The sequence below is a fragment of the Perognathus longimembris genome, chromosome 21, assembly GCF_023159225.1.
Source record: "Perognathus longimembris pacificus isolate PPM17 chromosome 21, ASM2315922v1, whole genome shotgun sequence".
NCBI lineage: Eukaryota > Metazoa > Chordata > Mammalia > Rodentia > Heteromyidae > Perognathus > Perognathus longimembris.
The window spans coordinates 676,150-692,632 of NC_063181.1; the positions used below are offsets into that span (position 1 = coordinate 676,150).

Consider the following 16,483-nt stretch of genomic DNA (forward strand, 5'->3'; position numbering starts at 1 on the left):
TAGACTCTGTAGGGATTTTCAAAAGCTCCTCATGTAACTTATAAATTATGAATAATGTTGTTGAACCTGTAGGTCAAAGAACCAAGGTAAGAGTTGTTTTGTTGGGCGAAGGTATGTACATAGATACAGATATAGGTAGGTTGGTAGGTAGGTAGATAGGCAGGCAGATAGATAATGCATGGTACACTATTGCATGAATGGGAAGGGTTAATGAAATCCTGTTAGCTGAGATTATGTTGGGTGGATGAACTTTCCCCAGAGTGGCAAGGGCTCACTCTGCTGAGGCATGTGGCTCTTGTCTCCCCAGCAGGCACTTCCCAAGCTCTTTCTGGCTGTAGACAGCGCTACCTCAGGTGCTGTCAGTAAGCAATGTACCACAGCTACTCGGGAAGAATGGGAGAGCCAGGCCTGTCTGCAGGGTGCCTGGCTGCCTGGGAGAAGTTCAGAGCATCCTTGATGTCTTGCAGTGGACGTATAGAGACATTGTCGGCCAAGGACCTAGCTGCTGAGCCCTCTCTTGGCCCTGAGGACAACTACCATGGCCCTGGGATTGGCCCTAGGCCTTTGCTGGCCAGCCAACAATTCTTCCTCAGTATGCCTGAGTTTACATTGCCAAAGGAAGGAGTACAACTCCTTCCCTTCCACCAGCACACAGAGTGTAGCTTGTTCTGTGTCAATGGCACAGGACACTAACCCCCCAGCCCTGAACGTGGGCCTGGTGTGGACCAGAATCCCAGCATCTCAGAGCTATGCATGCCTGGGCATGGCTTGATAGAAATGGGCATGGTTGGGGGGATTTGTAACCAATCTGGTATCATCAAAAACAAGCAATTTAGTGTGAGGCCTGCATCACACACAGTTCTGACGTGAGTTTATAGAGGGAGAATCTCGGCCACCTGGGCAAGATGAGCCCAGCCAACAAGGGGAGAGCTCTGACCCAAGTCTCCACCCACTCATGGAGTTGCGGTGTGCCCAAGGCCAGGACATGCCAGGCCTTGCAAGGCGCTGGGAACCGTGTGGCTGGCCCAGGGTGCATGGAGCAGGGGAGGGTCTGGGAGTTCTTGGGGAGGAAAACAAGCAGTGACACAAGATGTGGCTATGCACCCTGTGTTAGGCAAAGCAATTCTCACGATCTGCACCCGGCTCTGTGCATCTGCTAGGAGAGGCAGAGGTGCTCATGGGGGTGGCTTCGGCCATGGTGTAGCCACTGAAGCCCTCGAACCTTTGCTGGGAGCCAGGTCAGTAGGACAAGCGAGCTCTCCAGGAATCAGGAACCCTGCTCCCTGCACTGCCCGGCCTAGGCTGGAGCAGGCAGGGCTCACATTGCTCAGATAGCTGATGGGAGACATGACAGGGGAAAGCCAGACTGCAACAGAGATCTCTGAAAACTGGGAGCGCGCTGACCACAGCCCCCAGTTCTGATGCCCTATGACCTCATGAGAAGACAATAGAAAGCAAGGCTCCAGCTAAAGGCACCCTGATGCCATTCCCTCCAGACTGTGCCAGTATCAGAAGTGCCTGTGCCCACCAGGAGGGTGACCTGGAGCAATCTTGACCATGCTGTGAGACCCTCAGGCTTTGAGAAACATGGAATATGGCTCCCCCAAGCTAGCTGTGTGAAGATTGTTCCACTACTGAATGTCTGGTCCCTGGACTTAGCGCCAGATTACAAATAATGAGAGACAGGTGTGCAGAACAAGGAAATAAAGGTCCATTAACTACTTTTCCAGGCAAAAGAAGCTGGCAACCAGGTGCTGGTGGTTCACACCTGTCATCCTGACTACTCAGGAGGCTGAGGTCCAAGGATTGCAGTCCGAAGCCAGCTTGGACAGAAAGGTCCATGAGACTCTTATCGCCACTGAAAGTGGGGCTGTGACACAAAGTGGTAGATCACCAGCCTTGAGCATAGAAGCTCAGGGATGGTGCCCAAGCCCTGAGTTAAAGCCCCTTAACTGACAAAAAAAAAAGATGGTGAGGTCCAGTCTCAATGTCTGCTCTTGTGGCCCAGACAAAACGTTGGGCTTTTCAGGGAATGAAGAAGAGTTCAAATGCAGGGTAGGGGTCAGAGTGCATGTCCCAGACCGTGGTGGCATGGCCCTTCTTGTCTCCTGCTTATGGCTGCTGCATCTCTTGGCAGAGGGAGGGAGCTGGGGAGTAGGGGAACAGGTTTTTATTCATCTTGAGCTTCCCAACATGGAGAAGAAAGAAAACAAAATGTCCATTTGAATCCCTGAATGTACTTCATAGTGAAAGGCAAACTGGTTGCAAATGGAAGTGGTTTGCTGAAGTTCTGGTTCCCCAGGGCTGAGTTTCTAAAGTAGCCATCAAGGGCAGAAAGCATGGGAAAGGGTCAACACCAGACAATCTCCTCTTGTGGGTCACAGTTTGAAGCCAGCAATAGGCTTCTGCTGCCCCTGGGAAGCTGGGCCAGGCCAAGGCGAAGTAGAACCTGAATAGTTCCGACCTGGGGGTTTGGGAGTTCCCAGCGAAGTCTGGCCTGAATGCTTGGGGGTTCTCAGGGAGCTCCAGCCTGAGTGCTTGGGGTTCTCAGAAGATTCCAGCCTCAGTGCTTAGGCAGTCCTCATTACGTTCCAGCCTGAGGGTTGAGAGGTTCTCAGTAGGCTCCAGAATGAGGTTGGGGGGATTCTCGGGGTTCTTGCCTGAGGGTTGGAGAGGTTCTCAGCAGGCTCTAGCATGAGGGTTGGGGGATTCTCAGGGGGTTCCAGCCTGAAGGTTTGGGGTTTCTCAGGTGGTTCTGGCATTAAGGTTCAGGATTGGTTCTCAGGGGGGTCCAGTCTGAAGGTTTGGGGGTTTTCAGGTGGTTCTGGCATGAGGATTGGGGCTTGGTTCTCAGCGGGCTCCAACCTGAGGGTTGGGGGCTCCAGCATGACCTTTCTTGTGAATTCTTGGGGAAAGTCTTTATACAGGAACATATCCTATGAGTATAGAGGTGTTCCTGAACCACCCAGGCCTTTCCCAGTCCCCCAGCCCCAGCCCAACCCCAACGCCAGCCAGCCATGCTCCGGCCCTGGGCGTCAGCCTGTTCTAGATACTCGGCTAATGTTATCACGTCTCTGGTCCTGTGTAACAAGCTTCTTCCACTCATCATCTTTTGAAGATCCATAGCATAGTGTGCTTCTACATTGAATTGATTTTTATTGCTGAATCGTATTCCATTGTGTAGGTGTAACCTCTGATGCCTCTCATTCATCACTTGGAGAGTGTTAAGAGGTTGTTTCCACTTTCTGAGGGCTGTGAGTAATGCTACAGTGGACATCTGAATACCGGATTCTATGTGCCTGTGTTTTCATTTCTTTGGAGTGCCTACCTAGAAATAGACTTCCTGGTTCCAAGGTGACTCTGCCTATCTGAGAAATGTCCTGGCCATTTGCCAATGTGTCTGTGCCGTTTCCACTCCCAGCAGAGCTGGAAGTTCCAGGCTGTGTGTCTTCTTGGTCCTGCTAGCTTGTCTATTCTAGCCATCTTAGGGCAGACGTGGGCTTGGCCAGACTTGCTGTGGGGTTCATCAGCACTTTTCTAATGGCATCTTTTCATGCACCTGTTGACCAGCTATCTACCTCCTGGAAGGAAACTCTCTCGCCTCTGTGGTGAACTGTACTCCTTGTAGCTAATTCTTTGGATGTTATTACGAATGGAATTGTTTTCTTAATTTCCTTTGGGGACTGTTCATTGCTGTGTACAGGAATGCAGCTGTTCTTCAAGTTTTGATCTCTGTACCCTGCAATCTGATGAATTCCTTTATCGGCTATAGTAGATTTTTTGTGAATTCTTGGGGAAATTCTTTATACAGGAATATATCCTATGAGTATAAAGGCATTCCTGAATCTCCCTTTCTAATTTAGATGAGAATTATTTCCTCTTCTTGTCTAATTGCTAATATTCCAGTGTTGAATGAAATGGTCTGTGTGGTCCTTCTTGCCCTGTACTGTTCTTGAGGAAACTTCCTTTGCTACTGAGTATATTAGCTGTGGGATTTTCTAAATACCCATTTTCATGCTCAGGCAACCTTCCCCATTGGTAATTTCTGATTGCTTTCATCATTTAAAAAAAAAGTGTAGTGCAAGGTGTGCCAGTCGCTCACACCTGTAGTCCCAGCTCCAGGAGGCTGAGATCTGAGGATTGCAGTTCAAAGCCACACTTGGCAGTGAAGTCCACGAGACTCTCATCTCCAATTAACCACCAGAAAGCCAGAAGTAGAGCTGTTGCTCCAGTGGTAAAGCACTAGCCTTGTGCACCAACGCTTCCGGACAGGGCCCAGGCCCTGAGTTCAAGCCCCAGCACTGGGACACACACACACATTAATATATATATACATATATATGTGTGTGTATGTATATATATGTATGTATATATGTATATATATGATATACTTCGTCCAGTGTCTTTTATCTACCAATTGATATGAGCCTGTAGCTCTTCTTCCTTTCATTGTGTTTTTTGTTTTTGTTTTTGTTTTTGTTTTTTTTGTTTTTTCGGCCAGTCCTGGGGCTTGGACTCAGGGGCCTGAGCACTGTCCCTGGCTTCTTTTTGCTCAAGGCTAGCACTCTGCCACTTGAGCCACAGCACCACTTCTGGCCATTTTCTGTATATGTGGTGCTGGGGAATCGAACCCAGGGCCTCATGTATATGAGGCAAGCACTCTTGCCACTAGGCCATATCCCCAGCCCCTTCCTTTCATTGTGATGTATTACATTTCTTGATTTTCTTACGCTGACCTACCCTTGCATTCCTGAGATGTGTGATAGTGTGTAACTCATTTACCATGCTATGCTATTAGTTTTGGTTCATGAATGCTTTCTCGAGTACTTCTTCATCTATGCTCATAAGGTAATTTTCATGTCTTTCTTCTGGCTTTGGCCCAGGGCTGGACCGTTAGCACCGCTGTGGAGCCGACTTCAGTGCTCTCCTCTTGTGTGTCTGAGAAGGACGGGTACTGCATCCTCTGTCCTTGTCTGGTAAAATCCCCCTGTGAACCCATCTGGTCTTGGGCTTTTCTTCACTCAGTTGCCTTGATTTTTCACTCTGTTGAGGTTTTGTATTGTTCTTGAATTCATTTGTGTGTTTCTGTGAATTTGTCCCTTTCTTCTGGGTTATCCACTTTATCGGCATGCAATTGTCCATGATACTCTCCTATAATCTTATTTGTGCAGGGGTGAAACACTTTTATTTCTGATTTGGGGAACTGAATTGTCACTCTGTTTTTCAGTCTATCATACTTATTCTTCTGATTTTTTTCAAAATATGAACTTCTGGTTTTGTTTTCCGCTCTGCTATTTCTTTTCTCCATTTATGTCTGCTTTAATCTTTATTTTTTCCTGCCTTCTGCTAGCATTGGATTTAGTTTTAGTTTTCTGCTCACGTGAATTTTCAGAGTAGGTGTTTGCTTTTGTTCTATTTAACTTCCTGCTAACCTTGTAGGGGTTGTGTGGAGTCTGGAACCATTAGGGGTGTTCTGTCTTAACCTTGTGAGTTTGGGTGTCCTACTTGTGTTGTCAGGGGTTTCCTTGAACTGTGTTTGGAGCTCTCCAGATACTGACTTTGAAACTTTGTGTGAGATGCTGAGGATGTTTTATGTGTGGCTACAACAGAATCTTTTGGTCCATGGTGGCCCACCTTCACACCTTCCCAGAGACTTCAGGACAGCTTCACACCAGTGCCCAGCATGTCTGAGTACCGCACTGAGGAAGACAAGAGCTGCACAATCCAAGAGTCCTAGGAGAGGTCAGCCACCAGGCCCTGCCTGAGGACGGGAGGGGCAGGCCCTGGAGGACCAGGAGAGGTCAGCCACCAGGCTCTGCCTGAGGACAGGGGAGGGGTCAGGCCCTGGAGGACCAGGAGAGGTCAGCCACCAGGCTCTGCCTGAGGACAGGGGAGGGGTCAGGCCCTGGAGGACCAGGAGAGGTCAGCCACCAGGCTCTGCCTGAGGACAGGGGAGGGGTCAGGCCCTGGAGGAGCAGAGAAAGAGGGTGTGTGCGTCCCCAGTGACCAGTCAGTACTTCTGAAGAAATGTTGGTAAGTGTTGTTTGTGGGTGCTTGTGCCACTTCCCCTCAGACCTGATCCCCACAGCCTGTGATGAGGAGATTAACCTGGTACCTGGAAGAGCTGTGATGTGGTCAGGAGACACCAGGGGAGGCCGCGCACACAACCGGGAGGCACCACGTGCTCCCCATGCCAGAGCAGCATGGCAAAGGTTCTGTACCCCCACCCACAGAATGCATTAGCACGGGCAAGGCCTTGGTCTCACAACCCAACTGTACAAGGTACTTTTACATTTCATTTTGAACTTGGAGAGACAGTCATATATTAGTTTGTTAGTGAATAACAACCCCATTTGTTATTCTTCTCTTAATAACACAAATATTGTTATGAGGGCTGGAAACTACAAAACTAAGATGCTTTCCACAGCTATTTTCACAAAGAAGTTACTGGCTCATGCATTTTTATATGTTGCCATGCATTTTCACGTGGCCATTATTTGCGGGGTGTCATTGTCTCACTCGTTACTATGACACTGTAAAGAGATGGTGTGAGTTACCTTGCATACTTCAGGAAATTCCATCCTCTTCATTGGGAGTCAGATTGTGCTCCTGACTTGTTGCGTGATCAAATTTAATTGCTTCAGCTAATTTTTTATCGCACACACTGCTCTCTTGCATAGCTACATTCATAACACAATGCTCCAGCCAAACATAAGGCAGAAATAGGGTATGTGACTGGAGCAATAATGTGCTTGCTTCTTAATATGAAGGAAGATTAGAACTGTATTAAATTACATATTAATGGAAAAAACAAAGCAAAAGATAATAGGATGACAACTTTGGGTTGCTATTAAGCCTGGATTACAGAATATCGTTTTGCATTTATCAGTTGAATATTTAATTTCCTTTGAAAACTTACTCTTAATTACATTAAGAGTGATAGATTTTACTGTTTCCTCCTGATGTATTAGTACATGTGGCTGAACCTCGGCCATAAGGAGGGGGGCCATGGCTGAGGTCTGGCCATGGAGGGGGGGGGCACAGGAGGGGGGTTATGGCTGGGGTCTGGCCATGGAGGGGGGCACAGGAGGGGGGCCATGGCTGAGGTCTGGCCATGGAGGGGGGCCATGGCTGAGGTCTGGCCACGGAGGGGGTCATGGCTGAGGTCTGGCCATGGAGGGGGGGCACAGGAGGGGGGTCATGGCTGAGGTCTGGCCATGGAGGGGGGGGCACAGGAGGGGGGCCATGGCTGAGGTCTGGCCATGGAGGGGGGCACAGGAGGGGGGCCATGGCTGAGGTCTGGCCATGGAGGGGGGCACCGGAGGGGGGCCATGGCTGAGGTCTGGCCATGGAGGGGGGCCATGGCTGAGGTCTGGCCATGGAGGGGGGTCATGGCTGAGGTCTGGCCATGGAGGGGGGCACAGGAGGGGGGCTATGGCTGAGGTCTGGCCATGGAGGGGGGGCACAGGAGGGGGGTCATGGCTGAGGTCTGGCCATAGAGGGGGGCACAGGAGGGGGGTCATGGCTGAGGTCTGGCCATGGAGGGGGGCACAGGAGGGGGGTCATGGCTGAGGTCTGGCCATGGAGGTGGGCCATGGCTGAGGTCTAGCGATGGAGGGGGGCCATGGCTGAGGTCTGGCCATGGAGGGGGGCACAGGAGGGGGGCCATGGCTGAGGTCTAGCCATGGAGGGGGGCCACGGCTGAGGTCTAGCCATGGAGGAGGGCCATGGCTGAGGTCTGGCCATGGAGGGGGGCACAGGAGGGGGGTCATGGCTGAGGTCTGGCCATGGAGGGGGGCACAGGAGGGGGGCCATGGCTGAGGTCTGGCCATGGAGGGGGGCACAGGAGGGGGGTCATGGCTGAGGTCTGGCCATGGAGGGGGGCACAGGAGGGGGGCCATGGCTGAGGTCTGGCCATGGAGGGGGGCACAGGAGGGGGGTCATGGCTGAGGTCTGGCCATGAAGGAGGGCACAGGAGGGGGGGTCATGGCTGAGGTCTGGCCATGGAGGGGGGCACAGGAGGGGGGTCATGGCTGAGGTCTGGCCATGGAGGGGGGCACAGGAGGGGGGCTATGGCTGAGGTCTGGCCATGGAAGGGGGCACAGGAGGGGGGTCATGGCTGAGGTCTGGCCATGGAAGGGGGCACAGGAGGGGGGTCATGGCTGAGGTCTGGCCATGGAGGGGGGCACAGGAGGGGGGTCATGGCTGAGGTCTGGCCATGGAGGGGGGCCATGGCTGAGGTCTAGCCATGGAGGGGGGCCATGGCTGAGGTCTGGCCATGGAGGGGGGCACAGGAGGGGGGCCATGGCTGAGGTCTGGCCATGGAGGGGGGCACAGGAGGGGGGCCATGGCTGAGGTCTGGCCATGGAGGGGGGCACAGGAGGGGGGCCATGCGATGGGAGGCCAGACGGGGGTGGCCGAGGCTGAGGCTGTGGTGCCTGTTATACACTGCTGCTTTCCGCACAGCGTTAACACCTCAGGCCACAACAAGGAGGCTCTCTTTGCAGTTTACACACTACTCATCCTTGAGCTGGAGGCTGCCTGTCACACAGCGGTAGAAGCAGGAGCAGCCGTGGGCCCCTCTCTGTGTCCATCCCTTAACACTCCCCAGGAATGGCAGCCCTGCCGGTACAACGCTGGCCCTAACTCTGGGGGATCGTGACTTTATACCTCTTCTTTGTCACACATCCATGTTGTGTGTGCCTGGACACCAGCAAAGCCCAACAAGGGACGAAGCCCAACAAGGGCTGCCGCTCGTGCCCTTTCCTGGTCACTCAGACAGCATCTCAAGGTGGTGGTGTTCTCACCGCGGGGGCTTCTGCAGGAGGCTGGACACAGGCAAGAATCTCCCTGCTCTCTTACTTGGTGTCCACATGCACACTTTGGGGCCCAGGCCTACACACCCCAGCGGTTAATGGCAAGCCCAGAATCACTTCCAGCTGGGGAAGAGTGGTTTGAGAAAGGTCAGTGAGGAAGAGGAACTGGCAGGGTTCCTGAGTCCCTTTACATGGGTGAGGAGGGTGGGGAGGCACCCGCTGCAGGCGGGCCTGGCCCCTGTGGTCCCCCTCCCGCGGGGTGCCCGAGCACCCTTTCCCATTCTTGAAAACCCGGGTGGAGATCGGCGTCACAGCCCCCGTGGGGAGGCTGGCTACTAGATGTGTTTCTAACGTGAGTGCCGTGCTGCATGCACCCACACAGACAAAGCAAATGTCTGAAATAGAAAGACACCACGTATTCACCGTTTCCATCGGTGCCCACAAGGATCTTGCCTCCACCGGCAGCCTTTCTCTCCATGACCCCAAAGTCCCCCCACAGGAAGGGGGCTGGGGAAGCCACCTCCACCGCGCTTACCTGCAGGTGACATTAAGCAAATGACCCCATAATCAGTACATCAGTTGTAATGCACCAGCTCACCAGGCAATGCTACTGATTAAATACCAGGTGCTATTTTTCAAGCTTCTTCAGCTGAACCAAAATACTGAAATCAATCAGAAGTACTGCTAAGCTTAACAAACAAACAAAAAAAAAACAGACAAGAACTGGGTGAGAAGGGAGCAAGGAGAAAGCAGTGGATGAATGGAGAGGAGGAGAGGCGGGTAGGCCGCCAGTACTTCCAAGGGTGTCCTACAAAATCAAGGGGAGGGAGGGAGGGAGGGAGGAGTGAGCCTGTTGAAAGAATGACACGGATCACGATGCATTGTATGCATAACCTGCTTTGTTAAATTGCAATTCCTTTGTACAGCTACCTGAAGATAATTTATAAAAAGAGAAAACTGCCGCGGAACTTTCCCCCATGGAAACAAACAGCCTGTGTGTTGAGCGACCATGCCCCCCCCAGACCCTCCCAGTGGTCTGTGCAGCCACCCGGGGGAGTGCCAGTGTCCGCCCCCCGTGCGCGGCCTGATCCTCTGTGTCCGCCGAGCAGCGGCCGCGCGGGGCGCGCAGGCTCCGGGGCTCACGGTCTCTCTGTTCTGCCCGCAGACCCGCCGTGCGCATGGACGCCCACGCCGCACTTCAATGAGGACCGGTACTCGCCCGCGCCCCGCAGCATGAAGGGGTTACCCGCCGGCCGGAGCCAGACCCCGCTATGCGCGGGCCACACCTGCGGCCTGGCGCCCCCCGACGACTGCGAGCTGGCCCACGACCACCTGCACCACGGGCCGGACCCCCGGCAGCCCTACCTGCTGGGCCCCGTGGAGGGCTGCGCGCTGGACCACCGCCGCTGCTCGCCCCGGAGCTCGGTGCGCTCCGAGTGCGCGCCGGCGCCCGCGGGGCCCGGGGAGCCCATGTCCAGCAGCACCTTCCCCCGCATGCACTACAGCTCCCACTGCGACCCCCGGGACTGTGACCCCCGGGACTACGACCCGCGGGACTACGAGGGCGGCGGGGGCCGCTCGGGCGCGCGCCGCATCCCCGCCAACCTCCTGGACCAGCTGGAGAAGCAGCTGCCGCTGCACCGCGACGGCTTCCACACGCTGCAGTACCAGCGGGCCTCGGCGGCCGAGCCTCGCGGCGGGAGCCCGGGCCGCATCCGCCACCTGGTGCACTCCGTGCAGAGGCTCTTCGCCAAGTCGCACTCGCTGGAGGGCGCGTCCAAGAACGGCGTCAACGGCGGCGGCGCGCGGGGCGACGACCACCACCACGGCCACCACCCCAAGCACGGCAAGCGGAGCAAGAGCAAGGAGCGCAAGCCGGAGAGCAAGCACCGGCCCGGCCTGAGCAGCTGGTGGAGCTCCGACGACAACCTGGACAGCGACAGCACCTACCGGACGCCCAGCGTGGTCACCAGGCACCCGCTGGACCCCGGCCCCCACTGCTACCCCGACGCCCTGCAGAGCCCCTTCGGGGACCTCTCCCTGAAGACCTCCAAGAGCAACAGCGACGTGAAGTGCGCGGCCTGCGAGGGCCTGGCGCTCACGCCCGACCCCCGGTACCTGAAGCGCAGCTCCTGGTCCGCGCTCACCGTGAGCCAGGCCAAGGAGGCCTACCGCAAGAGCTCGCTGAACCTGGACAAGCCCCTGGCCCACCCGGAGATCAAGCCTGCCCTGCGGCCCTGCCACTACCTCCAGGTAAGCTCGCGTGTGCGGTGGGCAGGGGCGAGTTCTGCCCCAGAAAGGGAGGCGCGCGTTTCCGTGTGGGCTCGGGCAGAACCCAGATCCACTCTCCTGACGCTCTCTCCTGCCGACATCGTAATGTGTGCATCTTGATGGGCGTGGCTGGGGTCACATGATGTAGGCACACGTGTGTGACAAGTGGTCACTTGATGCATGTGCACGCGTGTGATGAGTGGTCACTTGATGCATGCACACGTGTGTGACAAGTGGTCATTGATGTATGCACACACGTGTGACAAGTGATCACACGTGTGATGAGTGATGATGCATGTGCACACACGTGTGATGAGCGGTCACTTGATGCATGCACACATGTGTGACACATGGCCATTGATATATGCACACACGTGTGACGAGCGGTCACTTGATATATGCGCACACGTGTGATGAGTGGAGCAGGGTAGTAAGCCCTTTTGTCTCCTCTCACTTTAATCATTTATGGGACATTCAAGCGCTTCTTTTCTAGGTATTCTGATACGTAGATCATTTTAACTAGTAGTTACCTACGGTAGTGTGTAAGCGTGCAATATGTGGTTTTTAACTACAGCCACCATGTGATACAGTAGATCTCTGGGACTTACCTGGTCTAACTGCAATGTAGTCTAGCTGAAAGCTTGTAAACTTTGGCCAACATCTCCCGACCCCCGTGCCAGCCCCGGTAACCACCTCTTCTCTCTCGTGGGTTCAGCACTTTCAGTTTCTGTGTGTGAGAGACTGAGTATTCTCCTGGTTCGTGCAGGTTTTTGCAGGTGGCAGGATGTCAGCTGTCTGGAGGGGGAACAGAATTCCATGGTGCAGAAGCACACGTTTCCTTTACCTGCTCCTCTGTTGATGGACTCTTAGGTGGATGCCCAGGTGTTGGCGGTGGTGAGCAGAGCTGGAATGACCCCACCACAGAGTCTGCAGGCAATCCCCTGCGATGGCTTTGGCCTTGGCGCCATCTAATTCCTCCAGGGAGCCATCTCCATACACAAGATCGGCCAACACCAAACATCTCCAAGGCTGGGGGATTTAGCAACAGCAACTGAAATGTTCTTGCCCACACAGATGCTTGAGCGTATGCAACTCCCGGTGACAGAGGACCTGCGCTTTCGAAGGGGGGCGGGCCTCACACCCAAGAGCGGTGTCTGAGCTGCATGGCAGGGGAGGTCTGTCTGGAAGTGCACCTGTTTCCCTGAGACTCAGATAAGATGAATTCACTAAGGCAAAAACAAACACCTTGCACACCCTGCTTTCAAGAGCTGGCGTGCTGTGGAGCTATGCGTTGTATATAACTCCCCTCTCCCTCCTACCCATGTAATCACTGAGGGAGGGAGGAAGCCAGGGGATGGATCCCTGTCAGAAAATGGGTGCAGGCCCGCAGAAGCCAGCCATAGGGCCCAGGAAATCCTGAAAGTCTCTGGTTTTTCTTTAATGTATATGTGTGTTTCGATGTAAACTCACCTCTTCTCTCCTGGTGGGGGGGGTCAAGGCACACGTGGGCTCTCCAAAATCCTCCTGGCACAGAGCACAAGGGACTAAATGTTGGCTGAGTCACCAGGCAGCCAATTAATGGAACCGATAAACAACTGGGAATCTTATCCGAAGCAAGGGGGTGGCAGAGACTTTTAGCAGAGCCAGTGCCTCCTGGTTCCTCATCCGAGACTCGATAGCTCCTTTCCACAGTCAGTGCTAAGCAAACAGCTTAGAGACAGATTTATCTGAGAAGATAAATCGCTAGTCAGATAAAGTTTTATTTTTATAGCAGTGGAAGAGATTTAAATTTTGCTTGTAGTTGGCAAACCTTAACCGTATCCAAGAACTAATGCTCACTCTGATTTCATCTTTGTTATCGATAGAAGCAAAACTCTAGGGTTGTACCTGGGAGGTCTGTAGAATGCTTGCAACCACGCTACGACTGAGGTGCTCTGTCTGCCCAGAGCCCTCTGACTCAAAAGCCGCCCTCCACCGGTGCTCCCAGCCATTCCTGTGGGCAGCAGCCTGTGTCCCCCAGGGCACGGGCTGCTCATGCTACCATGTGCGCTCCCTTCTCATGGCGCGTGCTCCTCTCTCATGGAGCACGCGCCTCCCTCACACCGTGCGTGCTCCTCTCTCTGATGATGCGTACTCCTCTCTCTGATGATGCGTGCTCCTCTCTCACAGTGTGGGCCCCCCCCGGCCCTCCCACCCACCAACATGCACATCTCATATCCTTCTTGGGAAGGACCCCGCGGAGTGATGAGGACTGAAGGAACACAGACACAATGTGCAATCTGACTTGAGCACACAGAGACTCTTCAAGGTTTTCAGATATCTAGCCACTGCTCACATTGCCCTCACAGACTCCAGCTTGTCTCAGAAGTTCATTTGAGTCTGGACCCATATAAGAGGGTACCATCGCAACAGGCGTGCTTGTGTCCTAAACATCTTTCAGTCTACAGGTTTATCCATCCTGTCTTGTTCCATCTTCACCACCCTTCCCCCTTCAGTCTTCTGTCAACGTCTTGGTTTGGAAGCAGTGCTGCCTTGTAGGCTCTGCCCTGGGCCTGTCACTCACATCATCTCTGGGGGCCCATCGTCTCCGGGGATCCTGTCCTCATGTTTCTGCAAGTCCAGAGCTGGCCACCTGCTTCCTGGCTTCGCTGGGTCTTCTTGACATCTGCCTTGGTCACCCTGTATTTTACAGCTACTCCTCAGCTAGCCGGGAGGAGCTGCAAGGGTAGGAACCCGGCCAGGCCACCCCTGCCTGTAACAGGCAGGCATAGCATGAGCACAGGTCAGGGCCCAGGCCGGTGATGTGGGTCAGGCCAACTGTGGTCTTCGCAACGTTTTCCAGACTTCAAAGCACCAAGTCTTTATGGGAAGGTGGGGAATCACAGTCTTAGCATGATGTTGTGCAGAGGTGTGGTTCACTGGGATACAACTGTAAGGTGAACCCTGGGACTGCACAGGGCCCCTGAGGACGAGAAGAAGAAGCCGCCGTGGGCCTCCCGCCTTGTCAGCACTGTCCACTCCAGGGGCCAGTGTGAGCACTGGATGGCCCTTCTACGCGCAGAACCTGCCTCAGGCACAGCCTTTTAGTGCTCAGCCTGGAAACGGAACCTGGACAGTATTCTCCTGAGGTCAGGTGGGAGGGAGGAACTCCGGGGAGCAGTGACCGCATTCCTGGGGCCTGCACCCCAATCTCACCCAGCAGGGCCTCCCTCCCACGGTACAGCAAGCTCCTTCTGCACCCACCTCAGAATGAAAGGCCCTGGCTCAGGAGGCCGGCAGCAGCCCCGGCCCCCCCCCCATCCTCCCCACCCTCCAGGGGTCGTCCTGCCCATCCTGACGTGCGTCCTCCAGCCGTCATGCCGCCTCGGTCATGGGAAGATTTATGGAGACAAATTGCAAGCGCGAGCGTGACCATGTCTCCTCTGGCTGTGTTTGTCCCCAGATTCAGCTGAATTGATCTCCAGTATTTTCAAAGACGTCCTCCTCAGGACTGTCCTGTGTCTTGATTGCATTAAACCGTCCGGTGGAAAGACACAGGATGCTAGGGTCTCGTGAGCCTAGAGCCCTTCACAGCCAGCAGACTAGAAATAAAAAAGTGCCTTAGGAGCTTGTGTAAGAATAGACCCGAAAGAGAAGGAGGGAGACGTAAGTGTCCGTAGATGCCATTCCTTTTTCTTCAAACCAAAATGAGAGGTCTGCAAGGCAAAAGGGTTCCTTTGATTCCCACTTTTGGCTTGTGCAGAATAGGTCATAAACATTCAAGGAAAACTCCTAATTTCAAAACAGATGATGAATAGAGTTGAAAGATAGCTCTGGCCCACATTCTTCTTGTTTAAGCAAGCAGTAAGCTCTTTGCTCCTATTTTCTGCAACAGCAGACAAACTAGTCACAAAGTTTGAGTGCACATCGTGGAGTGTGAGTCACGGTTCACTGGGCTTCACCTGGGCTCAAAGGGCTCCAAATCCCAGAGGACAGAGAGCGCTAGGGCCTTCCCAGGAGGGAGAGATGCTGTCCCTGAGTGTGATGGACAGCTCTGCCCATGGAAGACATGCCTGCGAACCCCAGCTATGTGCAGACCTAGACTGCTGCCCGCAGTCACGTGTGCCCACCTTCTTTGTCCCAACCTCATAACACAGGTATACAAGTTTATTCTTTTTGTTTCTATGTTAGGTATTATGACTGTGCTATGCTCTCTTGATTACTACCATTCTGTAGGATGTATGTTTTGAGATAAGATATTTTTCTACCTCCAGCCTTGTTTTTGGTGTTTTTTTTTTTTGCCAGTCCTGGGCCTTGGACTCAGGGCCTGAGCACTGTCCCTGGCTTCTTTTTTGCTCAAGGCTAGCACTCTGCCACTTGAGCCACAGCGCCGCTTCTGGCCGTTTTCTGTATATGTGGTGCTGGGAATTGAACCCAGGGCCTCATGTATATGAGGCAAGCACTCTTGCCACTAGGCCATATCCCCAGCCCTCCAGCCTTGTTTTTTATACTCAAGATAGCTTGGAGCATTCAAGGACTATTTTGCATCTGTAAATTTTTGGAATTCTTTTGTTCTCATGAAGAATGTCATGTATACTTTGATTAAATTCCATATACTTTGATTAAATTGATTAAATTCCGTCTTATAAATGCTTTGGACAGTATAGGATATTCATTTTAGCAATATTAATTCCTCCAATCTAAGAACATGAAAAGTCTTTTCATGTCTCTATGTATATGCTCAATTTCTTTCATCAATATTTTGTAATTTGCACAGTAGAGTTAATTCACCTTCTTCACATTTACTTTCTTGTAGCTATTGTGGATGGGATGGCTTTTTTTGTTTTGTCCTCGGGAAGCTGCTCTATTTTTTAATGTAGGTTTTATTGATACAAATTTCTATTTCAAAACTACTCTGCTATGTCCTATAGATATTTTGTGTTTCTGTTTTCATTTGCTTCTAGAAATTGTGTGTGTGTGTGTGTGTGTGTGTGTGTGTGTGTGTGTGTGTGTGTGTCCTGGAGCTTGAACTTAAGGACTTGTACACTCACTCAAATGTTTTGCTCATGACTGGTGCTCAACCATTTGAGCCATATCACCAGTTCTAGCTTTTTGCTGGTTAATTGATGATAGGTTCTCAAAGATTGTTCTATTCAAACTGACTTAGAGCCATGTTGCTTAGATCTCAACCTCCTGAGCGGCTAGGATTGCTGCTGTGATACAGAAACTTTTAAGTTCTTTTTGGTCTATTTGTTGACTGATTATTTAGTGGAAGTTGTCTAGCTGCCACATGCTTGTGTAAATTCTAAGGTGCCTCTCACTTTACATGATAATGATTTCAGGTTTTTTAATTGGGGTTTGTTTTGGCTCCTAACCTGTGGTCTATCCTAGAGAACATTCCATGTGCTTCTGAGAAA

The 16,483-nt window shown here is 52.8% G+C and overlaps 1 protein-coding gene across 1 annotated transcript in view; it reads left to right on the plus strand.

The window, feature by feature from the left end:
* Window positions 1–16,483, plus strand: part of Dlgap2 (DLG associated protein 2) — a 500,247-nt gene that overhangs the window by 424,825 nt on the left and 58,939 nt on the right. Inside the window, exon 5 of the mRNA XM_048330769.1 lies at window positions 9,982–11,069. Within this exon, the coding sequence (XP_048186726.1) occupies window positions 9,982–11,069 (1,088 nt within the window). The remainder of the gene's footprint in view (window positions 1–9,981; window positions 11,070–16,483) is intronic.